Source organism: Staurois parvus, unplaced genomic scaffold, assembly GCF_062004578.1.
Source record: "Staurois parvus isolate SC_StPar_1 unplaced genomic scaffold, SC_StPar_1.0 ptg000085l, whole genome shotgun sequence".
NCBI lineage: Eukaryota > Metazoa > Chordata > Amphibia > Anura > Ranidae > Staurois > Staurois parvus.
The window spans coordinates 595,494-607,580 of record NW_028317881.1 but is presented as its reverse complement, the minus strand read 5'-3'; the positions used below and the strand labels follow the sequence as shown (position 1 = coordinate 607,580).

The 12,087-nt window shown below is 39.2% G+C and overlaps 1 protein-coding gene across 2 annotated transcripts in view; it reads left to right on the top strand.

The window, feature by feature from the left end:
• JADE2 (jade family PHD finger 2) overlaps positions 1-12,087 on the top strand; it is a 479,241-nt gene that overhangs the window by 403,998 nt on the left and 63,156 nt on the right. For both annotated transcript variants that reach the window (XM_089669946.1, XM_089669945.1), the window contains one exon: positions 3,720-4,208. In XM_089669946.1, the coding sequence (XP_089526072.1) occupies positions 3,720-4,208 (489 nt within the window). The remainder of the gene's footprint in view (positions 1-3,719; positions 4,209-12,087) is intronic.

Here is a 12,087-nt window from a genome sequence, read left to right as displayed (position 1 = left end):
GATTGATCCCAGTGTATTGTGCAGCAGGTCACCTGTTAGAGGGTGTCTGCTCTGTGTTAGATGCTGATTTCAGTAGGATTCTTTGGGAGCTGTGGGTCTCCCCTACCCATGACAGTTACTCTTTAAAATGATAAGAAACGTTTTCTAACATATTGCTAACACATTTGTTAAGGTGTTACTAAACCCAGGACCCTGAATTCACTATATCTGGTCTCCCACAGTACACAGAACATGGAAATGCAATTATTGTAGTAATTATAAACTGTTAAATACCTTTTCTCATCAGAAGTTAGAGCAGTCTTGTGGCTTCTATCAGTGTTCAGCCAAGCAGTAGCTAAAGTTGTAGGAGGAGTTTTCTTCTCTAGGAGGATGCAAAACCCCTGACCTCTGTCTGGACAGTGCTGATTGGCCGCGTGCTGATCACATGCACTTTCCCAAAAAAAAAAAAAAAAAGCCTCTCTAGCAATACACAACAAACTGAGCATGTGCAAAATGCCTATAGTTCAGTCTGTCTGATCAGGAGAGGAGGTCACTTAAACAAGGGGAAGAACAGAGCAATCAGGATCAAACGGCCTTTTTACACAATGCAAAGGATTAACCCCTTAGGTTCCACAGTGAGCATAACAAGCATGCTTTACTGCATATACAGACTGATTTTACTGTTGTGGGTTTAGTAACACTTTAAGTTATGGTATGATACCCATGCACACCTAGAAACATTAATGGCCATATATATGTTATACCTATGGGGAAAGACCCTGCATCGTACCTAAGCTGTAAAGCTGGCCTCCCTGGTAATTGTGGACATAAAATTTCAAATACTCTAAAACCACTTCTGCCTGTTTGGGTTATTCAGACCAGCCTGGTATCGTACAAGGATGTTGCTTATGTCCATAGATACACAAAAACTATTCACCTTGAATCCTAAGCTCATAATGTGAATCTCCACCTGATAAGCATCTTCAACTGCAAAAGTTTGCACTTAGGGCTGCCTTCCAGAATCCTTTGAGCTTAAAAATGACAGAAGACAAGGCTGCCACCTCTCTGCCATATTGTTTCTTCTAATACTAGAAGCCTTATTAAACTCAGTTATGAGAAACAGAAATATACATGCCCTGGCCCTCAAAGTGGTCGCCTATGCAGATGTGATGTACTCTTTTTTTTTTTTTTTTTTCCTATTTTATCCTAAAGCCTCTTTAGCGTCGTTAATTATGTTACTATGTATCCCAAGACTGAAATAATATATATTGTTTATATAATATTTTTAGAGCAAACAAGGCTTCATTTGGTGATATTGTCTTGCAAAAAGTTTTTTTATTCTATCCATAGAAAAAGGCACAATGAGAATGAGAAAATAATGAAAAAAGGTATATTTACTAAAATAATTGCATTTCCATGTTCTGTGTACTGTAGGAGGCCAGATATAGTGAATGCAGGGTCCTGGGTTTAGTAACACTAACAAACAAAAATGAAAAAGTCAACAGAAAATAACTGTTATTGGGAAAAAGGAGTTTATTAGGGCTTATTAGTGTAAACAAATTGTTAACAACAGGTTAAAGACCTTATTTTTTAATTAGAAGAAACTTCTGAAAAAAAATCTGAAAAATCGCTCATCAGAACATTCAAACTTGTCATCGTTGAGTCAACTAATTTATTCATTTTTTTAATCCTTATGCTTTATTTATTTTTTTTAATCCTTATGCTGCTACCATTAGTAAATAGATAGGAAAGTATATTGTATTTATTTGTTTTCAACTTTTTTTTACATTTTTTCAGTGACTTCCTGGTCGCCATGCCTAGGCAAATGATGTCATACATCCCAGGAGTCTTCAGGAGGGGAGGTGGGGCTTTCTCAGCTAAGGCAGATGGATTGCACATTCGAGGAAGAAATTTTATCTGTCCTTACTGAAGATGGTCGTGACCAGAAATGCTAGAGAGCTGTTTTGCAAAGTGATTTTTCAGCAAAATAAAGCATGGAGACATGGATGGATGGGAGAGTTTGCTTTGCATATTAAAAATTAATTAGGTAGTGTTTTTGGATTATGCTGCTCAAATGCAATGTAGTTCTTCTTTAAATAGAATTCCAACAGCATCAAACAGCTTTCTTTTGTGACTAGAACATACGCATTACAATAAGTACAATTTTCCCTGAACAAAACCACTTATACAATTGAAATTTAATTTATTCATGAAAAAATTACCATGCTTCTCCTCTGAAGTTTCTCATGACTGCAGTTGAAAACAATCATTGATTTGAAATTGATTTGATTTTGATATTTGCAGTTATTGGGCTGTTTATGTTCACTTTAAGCTGGTAATTTATACCATGATGCAGGTGAAAATGCTGCTGAATAAATGTGACTATAAGATGGTTATCATATTACTTTTGTCATGAGACTAACGAGCCTGAAAGAATGGGCCCTTAAAGGAACTCTATTGTCCAGATAAATAAAATGTGAAAATTCAAACAGAAACATGCACTTTCTGGGGATAAACATAACCGCAAGCAATGCATTCTTAACCAGTTTCCTTCTATACTTTTGTCATCTGAAGCACAGTTTCTCTTTTGAGCTTCTGTAAAGCAATACAATTTTCTTAAAGTGTTACTAAAGGCTAATTTTTTTTTTCTTAAAATAACAAACATGTTCTACTTGCCTGCACTGTGCAGTGGTAGTACACAGAGCGGCACCGAACCTCCTCTTCTGCGTTTTCCTCCCTTAGCAAGCTGCTTGTTTTGGGGCAGACGTGCAGGTGACATGCACAGTAAAGCTCAGCCCCGCCCCCACACCCTCCGCACTGGATTTGATTGATGACAGAAGGAGCCAGTGGCTTCCGCTTCTGCCTCCATATCCAGTGAGGGCACAGCACTGAATCTATATCAGGCTCAGGTAAGTATTTAGAGGGGGCTGGTGGGAGATAATTATGAAATTTTTTTGTACGCTAATGCAAATAATGCATTTAAAATATACTTGTAGAACCATTACCCTTTGGAACCACTTTAAACTGTGAATGGGGAATCTATCCATTAGGATTCAGATAGCAATAAAAAAGCTGAATGAGGTTTTAACAATTTCCCCATACTACTAAAAATGTTTTTCTTGTTGTATGTACCCCCAGTGCAGAGGTTTTCTCTTACTTCCTGCCTCAGTAACCACCATCACTGGGACATGGATTGGGGGAAAATCTTCCCCAGTGGGGATAAAGACAGCAGTAAAAATGTGTACTCACTCCATCCAAAACACACTAAAGGTTTGGCTTAGTTTCTCTTTAATTAGAATAGATCACGTCTGGTACCCTACTACAGAAATAGAGATTTTAAACATACAAGAAATACTACTAATGAGTTCTACTGATTTATTTTTTTTAGTAATTTATTTCTTCCATCTAGATGGCTTAGAAAGCCATGGTGACTATTAGGCTACAAGTAGACGTAAGACTAAGTGCTCATCAGACATGTGGACAACATGCAACGTTTCATTTTGAGGATCATTCTGTACTTAAATGTTTATAAAATAGATGAAAATAAGCCACATAATACTGATACTGTCTAACATGAATACTGATGCAGCATGAATTTATGTTAATATTCCTGTGTGTAGAAGCTTTATGACATACTGTCCAGTCTAGTTGTTTTTATTCTGTCATTTTTATTAGTTAGAATATTAGCCCACCTTTATATTGCTTTTTGTCTTTCTGATATAATTGTGTTTTATTTGCAGTGTTCTATGCCATCGTGTGTCACCGCTTTCCATGTTACTTGCGCCTTTGATCACAACCTGGAAATGCACACTACGTTGGCGGAAAACGATGAGGTAAAATTTAAATCCTTCTGTCTTGAGCACAGCAGTGGAGCCACCAAACCAGAGGATCAGTGCAGCCAAAGACCTTCGTCATCTGTCTCCCAAACAGATACTGACCAAACCAAGCAGGACCTAGAAAAGGTAACTTTGAGGAAACAAAAGCTACAGCAGCTGGAGGAGGATTTCTATGAACTTGTTAAGCCAGATGAGGTGGCAGAAAATCTTAATGTGAACAAGAATGCGATTGACTTTATTTATCAGTACTGGAAACTGAAGAGGAAGTCAAACTTTAATAAGCCTCTTCTAACTCCCAAAACGGATGAAGTGGATGATTTGGCTCAGCAAGAGCAAGATATATTATACCGAAGGCTAAAGCTCTTCACACACTTAAGGCAGGATTTGGAAAGGGTAAGTCTGTAACACTACACATTAGGTGTGCTTATGTGCTGGCTTTTGCAGATGATTCAAGCAGTACTATGTACTTTTTTCAAGATGTTAGCAAATCTCTGTGATCTATCCCTATCTCCAAAGAAGGGACACAAGGAAACAAAGAAAAACATCTCTGGTAACCAAAAACCCACATATTGCAATTCTGTGTATCATAAGACGCTTTCTTGATTCTTTGTCAACGAATAAATGTTTAATTTTTTTTTTTCCTTTTAGTCAGAAATACTATTCTTCTGGAATCCTTGAAATTCTTCTCCCATTTCATGCTGACAAAGGGACTAATGCATTGGTCACATGATCTCTGCCGAAGTGGAGGATGTTCAGGCTAAGCTGGTCAGTTAGTGGCTCTGACTGAACATCACTTCCTTAAGCCCCTGTCCTGAGACCTCAGCACTGGTCACACTACTAGCATTAGAAGGGAGAATAATTCCTAGGAAAGCGGTAGGTATATTTGATGCACTGGATTTTTTAACTGTTACTAAAGCTAACTTTCTAAATTAAAATAACAAACATGTTATTCTTGCTCTGTGCAATGATATTACACAGAGTGGCCCCAAACCTCTTCTCTTGGGGTTCCCCCATCGGCACTGTCCCCTCCTCTTATTCAGTGTCTGCCCCCATAGCAAGTATGGGGGCAGACGCTGGGCTCACTCCTGAGCCGAGCTGTGCGTGTCTCTAAACACACATAGCCCGCCCCACCCCACTGCCTCCTCACTGGGTTTGATTGACAGCAGTGGGAGCCAATGGCTTCCGCTGCTGCCTCAGTGTCAAGTGAGCAGAGAGAGAGGAGATTGCTGCTGTTCTCGGGCACAGCACAGGTTTGAGATTGGGCTCAGGTAAGTATTTAGAGGGGCTGGGGGGGAGCAACATTTGAAAGGTTTTTCATCTTAATGCAGAGAATGCATTAAAGCGGAACTTCACTTTGTAAATCAACATTCACTATTTTTAATCATTATGCTGCTAGCATTAGTAAATAGATAGGAAAGTATATCATAATTACATGTTTTAAATATTTTTTTTTAATTACATCCTGGTTTCCAGGCCTTGGCAAATGATGTTATACATCCCAGGATTCTTAAGGAGGGGCTTTTTCCGCTAAGCACACTCTCCTGCATGCATATCTTAGCTAAGGGCAGATGGATTTCAGAAAGTAAATGCTACATGAATCATCTGTCCTTACTCAAGAAGGCCATGGCCAGAAATGCTAGGGGGGTGTTTTTCAAATTGATTTCTCAGCAAAATAAATCTTGGGGACATGGACGGATGGTTAGTTTGCAAATAGAGTCAAATAGAGTTTTTGGTTTGTGGTGCTGAGATGCAGTGCAGTTCCACTTTAAGGCAGAAAAAACCTTTAGAACCTCATTAAGTTATTAGAGTCATTTAGTGTATTTTAAAGCGTTAGTAAACTCAGCCACCATAAGCAGACATAAGGTCAATTGGTCAAATACTCATAATTTTCCCAAGAAAAGTTTATAATAAGGTTTTTTGCCTTGTTTTATTTGTTGCTTTTCCAGCAGAAGCCTGCTCCATATTATCTATTCTCTTTTACTTCCAACTTGATAATACTTCCGTCCTCTCTCTAGTAGGAGTTAGCCTTGCTTGCTCCGAGGATGATCTGGGCCTACAGTATGTCAACGTCCCCTGTGAAGTGGCAAGTCACATGGGATATTTTGGTAAATAACCAAAGGTCAGCACTCTCGCAATTGCAATATAGTGTCTGAGTGCCAATGACAAAGGCACGGCTGGAGGATGTCTTCACTGATGACACAGAGCATGCCGTGGATGACAGACAAATGGCACATGCGCTGATGACATCACTGTAGTAAAAATCGAGCTAGATAAGCAAAACGGCATACGCGAGGATATAATAAAGGGTAGTGATGAGTAATAGCACATGGATTATTATGGGGAAAAGTCTGGATTGTGAGTTTACTACTTCTTTAACCACTTGCCCTCCGGAAATTTTATCCCCCTTCCTGACCAGGCCATTATTTTCTATTCAGCTCTGTGCTGTTTCGACTGGTAATTGCGCGGTCATGCAACACTGTACCCAAACGAAATTTATATCCTTTTTTCACACAACTAGAGCTTTCTTTTGGTGGTATTTGATCACCACTGTTTGTTTTGTTTTTTTGTGATATGAATAAAAAATTTTGAAAAGAAAAGATATTTTCTACTTTCGGTTACAAAAAATATCCAATAAACTCAGTTAGTCATAAATTTAGGCAAAAATGTATTCTGCTACATGCCTTTGGTAAAACAAAATCCCAATACATGTTATTTGGATTGATTTATACGGTCTACAAATAGTATATCTACTGGGATTTATGCAGCTTTTACTTTCTGAGGTGTTAAAATGCCAGGGCAGTACAGAGACCCCCCAAGGGCAGTACAAAGACTCCTTTTTGGAAAGTAGACACCCGAAGGAGTTTGCTGGGAGGCATGTTGAGTCCATGGAAGACTTTATTTTTTGCCACAAATTTTTGATAAATGACACATTTGTTTTTGTTCTTTTTTTTACACAAAGTTGTGACTTAGCTGATCATGTGATGAAGTAAAAGACCAATCATAGTGAGCTTTTACCACGTGATCAGCTGTGTCCAATGTAAATACAGTTGCCTGTTATCGGCAGCACTTTCCTCACGCTGTCACAGCGTGAGGAAAGTACTGTCGATAACCAGCAGCTGTCACAGAGCAGATCGGCACTGATGATCAGTGCCATCAGTCAGTGCTGTCATTCAACACCACCCGTCAGTGCCTCCTATCAGTGACCATCATTGCTGCATATCAGTGCCTCCTCATCAATGCCCACCAGTGCCGCCTCATCAGTGCAGCCTATCCGTGCAGCCTCAACAATGCACATCAGTGAAGGAGAATAATTACCTGTTTGCAAAATTTTATAATAGAAACAAATCAAAAACATTTCTTTTTTTTTTTAATTTTGTGCTCTTTTTTGTTTACAGTGCAAAAAATAAAAAACCCAGTGGTGATTAAATACCACCAAAAGAAAGCTCTATTTGTGTGAAAAAAATAACAATTTCAAAATAACAAGTTGCATGACTGCGCAATTGTCATTCAAAGTGCGATAGCATTGAAAGCTGAAAATTAGCCTGGTCACAAAGGGGGGTATAAGTGCCCAGTAGGCAAGTGGTTAAAAGCCTTTACAGGTCACCACTTTATGTTTACACAGGAGGTCTAGTGCTAGAATTACTGCCCTTGATATGACGTTCGCTGTGATACTTCACTGGAGTGACACTTGAGTTCACCTTTGCACATGGGAAGGGGAGGGTGGGGCAGGGGTGATTTTTTTATTTATTTATTTATTTATTATTTTACACTGTCTCTTTCTTTTTTTTTATCACTTTTATTGTTATCACAGGGAATGTAAAATTCCCCTGTGATAGCAATAGGCAGTGACAGGTACTCTTTTCTGAGAAATCTGGGGTCTATTAGACTCTAGATCTTGCCTCTGCCTTTAAAGCATCTGATTACACCAAGATCGGTGTGATCAGATGTTTTCCCTATTTAAATATGGCGTTTATAATGTCCAGCAAAACGGAAACGGTGAAATGTTGGTAGCTTCCAGTTTCTTAGACATAGAGATGATCTGAGCCATTCTGGTCTCTAATCAGCTCTAAGGTCAGCCGGCGGGACTTCTGGCTGCATTCTTGAATTCCCCTGTGGGACGGGAGAGCCCAAGAAAGCCGTGGTGGGGGTGGGAGATGGGAGGCCGGCCCGCTGCTTGTTAAAATGATCCAGCAGCTAATTAGCCTCTAGGATTGCTCGGGCATGAAAGCTGACCACCAGCTGATAAAAACGATACCAGGGTGATGCCTATAGCTGCTGGAATCATCCCGAAATAACTACTCAAATTCCAGCAATGTACCAGTATGTTGTTGGTCCATGTTGGGCATATATGTAACAACAGAGAATATAGGCATATGATGAATGGGGTCTGTGGACCAATATGCAAGGGAGAATGTCAACAGTACACCGAGGATCACCAATATGGGTCCAAAAGTTTTAATGAACGATCACATAGTTACAGCAAGGCAACGTTTCGGAGTCTCGCAAGACCCCTTCATCAGGCATGTGACATGCCTGATGTTTTGGACCCATATTGGTGATTCTTGGTGTGCTGGTGACATTCTCCTTTTCTGATTCTGTTCGGTTCCAGCCGACGGTCGCTGCAGCACCCAATTATATACACAGCCATTTTTTATGCAGGAACGTGTGCGTTTGGATTGTATACTTGCATTGTGGACCAATATGACCGCAATTCATTTTTTTTGTAATTCCCATGTTAAAGGTTAGGCCGAAAAAGTTTAAATTCAGAAACCGTGATAGAATTCCATGTGAATTGTCTAGCAAAAGCTGAATTTTGGTGAGCAGTGATGTATTGTTTTGCTTTGGCCCACAATCAATTGATACAAATCTTCAGTGAAAAACAGTGGAGGGGCTAAACGCTAGTGCTGGCAGTCAACAGGGCTGATCCTGCTAACACTCTGTTTTTGGGAACACTATACTATGGAGGCACTAGTATAGTTCTGTTCATGATCAACATATTGATAGTGCGCGGTCAATCTAACGCTAGCTGACCTTGGCTGGGAGGGCAGCTTAGAGACCTTAACGTTATCTGATGTCACTATTGGCAGTAATATAGTGATCAGTTAAAAATTCTATATACTGACACTGTACTAATGGAACTGGCGGGGTGATTAAAGGGTTAATAGGGGCAATCAAAGGGTTAAATGTGCTAATCAAATGTGTGTGTAAAATGTAGTGCTTTTACTCACAGTGCGGTGTTCTCTCTTCTCTTTCTAGACCGACAGGGGGGGCAGTGGGGGGCGCAGGCGTGTTCACAATCCGAAATAGAAAACGACATAAGGTTACGTCGCTTTGCCCAGAGCCGCTGCTCACCTGCACAATGCAGGCAGGCAGTCGGCAAGTAGTTAAAAAAAAACAAAAAACTCCTTAAAAACAATTTGCGCAGTTCCTCCCATGTTAGCAAAGCCAGAGCAATGTACTCATACGTTGCCTTGCCTGTAGCTGCTGCCTGTCCACAGTACATTGCGGGCAGGCGGCAAGCAGTTAAGAAAGTATGTCTGATCATCCATCTTGCATCTTGGTTGGCTCTGTGCACATTTTTTATGTAAAATAAATATTTTTCTGTAAAGAAAAAAAAAAAGCACACAAACCAACTATTTTAAACGTATAAAAAGAACCCCTAGTTATTGGAGCTATTATTCTCTGATCTTAGTTGCCCATTTTGAATGTACCAGTTTGGTTTCTAAACCTAGTTAGAGTTCCCAAGTTTTGCTTGAATTTGTTACTTTTGCTTCAATATTTTAGTTCTTAAAGGAAATTTCAAATCCATCCAGGAAAGAGAAACTTTTGAACTAAGAATGATAATTCTATTTGACACAAGAGATAACGGCCTTAATTTGGACATAGGATTCCTCACTCATTATCCAACAGTTTTTTGACTATTAGCTGAAGCTTGACTCCCTCTGTGTGAGTATAGTATCCCCCCCCTCCCCCCTCGCTTTGGCTGTATCTTATCTCTAGCCTCTTCTCTTTTTTTTTTCTCTTCATCTCTTCTAACATTCTGCTAAACTTTGTGATTTCTACAGTACTGCTTGGACTTTGAAGAAGGGGACATACCCCAAAAGCTTGTCCTCAAAATTGTATGTTAGTGCAAATAAAAAAAGTATCACAGACAGTACTCAATTGTTACTTTTGCTTGCAACTTTCCAAAGCTAAGTTTGCCATTTTTCTAGTTCACATGTCTGTAGGATACAGCCTAATAAATATACAAGAAAACCTGATGGGAATGTCAGATAAATAGCAAAGCAAGACTTTCTGAAATTATCTTGATGCTTTTTTTTACAAATAGGCCCCTGTGATCATCGAATTAAAGATCAATGTTGCTTGTAAAAATAGCTGTCATGTTTTCTTGTCTTAAAGAGCCCCTGAACTGTGAAATGGAATGCAGAAGGCAAATGACTAGCCAGTGGCTTAGGTGCATAAGCTTATTGCAGCAAAACGTTTTCTCATTACTAACTTACTTTGCCTTGCACTGTTTCTTTCACTGGTCACCTGCAGATATATGTAAAATAATCTAATGGCAATGAGCAAACTATAAACACTGCTTAAGCTAAAAGTCTGCACACTGTATATTTTAAATTTGTTAAAAAGATAGAAAAGAGGAAGAGAGGCAATGAATGCTACCTACAAAGTTTATTTTCTAATTGTCTGGCTTTACAACATCAGATAAATCTAAAAGAGGAGTATGTGCTTTGAAGGATAACTCCAGGCCTTAGTAAAAACACCATTGCTGAAAATAGCTTTACTAATACATGAGAGAGCTTACTTTTTGAGATTTCCAGTTGTTTCATGTTGAATTATGTGAACATTAGAGAGCTTTCTAGCTTGTCAGTTAAACACTCATTCCATTTAATTTTTAAGTAACTTTTTTTTAAAGAGATTTTGCAATCTTTGAATCCAAAAAATGTAGCCTCAAACACAACTAAGGCAGCTATAAACAATATGGACAACTTTACCAATACCAATCAGCAAGTACATCAATGTGCTCAGCATGGTAGGAACAGCTGCAAAATTGACAAGTACCCGTTCCCACTTCTGCTGCAATTGCCTAGGCGGTCGGAAGTGGAAGTTGTCCCCCCTCCCTGTAGTCTTCTGGGACATGTGACAGGGACCATTCAGAAAGCACAGCGCTACTCACTCATGTGCAGTGGGCACCCGGATAGCCGCAAACTATCACAGCCCAGTTCCCACACTGAAGACGCCGGTACACAGGACGGCCAGTGAAACGGACTGCGGGGAGGATACCGCGGGATCAAGGGACAGGTGAGTGGCTGTTTTTTAAAAGTCAGCAGCTACAATTTTTGTAGCTGCTGACTTTTATTTTTCTAGTTTCACCTGAACTCTACTTTAACACAGAATTCAGACTATCACTATGTTGGATGCAATGGCTTTACAGTATACTGCAGTTCTAAAGTCCTATCTAGGGTGCACTTGTTCTGTAATACTGAAGACATTTCACTGCTTTTCCAAGAAGCTTTTTTGGTTCTAATGAGTGTCAAGAACATATTGCAACATTTCTGGCCATGCGTCTCAATGTGTTAATGTATTAATACATATGTTGCATTGATGGGAGGTGGAAGGTGCCATGAAACTCCCTGCTCCCAATTCTGCTGCAATTGCCTAGACGATTGGAAGTTGTCCCCCCCTCCCCGTAGTCTTCTGCGACACACTGAAGAAGCTGGTATGTTAGAATGTTAGAAACCTTCCATAACCTAATATCTAATATGCTTATTAACAGTTATTAACATACGGATGAATGTGTTGGATCTTAATAGAATAATTGAATTGTTATATTTATATTTGTTCTAGATTGGGAAAAGTAAGATAAACAGACTTTTATAGTCTATGTGAATACATATATATATGAATATAAATCTTGGTCTTTTTTCTCTACATTGAAGCAACATGTGGTAGTAATTAGTCATGAATTGGTTAGCTAGCTTTCCTCCCCCCATCTCTGTGGGTTGGAGCTAAAGTTTCACTAATAAGAGAATTGTAAGAATCTATTTCATACATGTTAAGCATACAAATTTTATACTGTAATATTTCTTGAGTAGGATATTTATATATGCTATAACTTTATATTAAGATTACTTTTGGGAGATTGTGTGTGTTTGTGTATATATAGTATATATTTGTAACACATCCCATCCCCCCTGACTGATGGAATGTCAGTGAAGTTCTGACTAGAGGTCCCAAGGATTAAATTTTAGAATCTCTCCGAGGGGAGGGG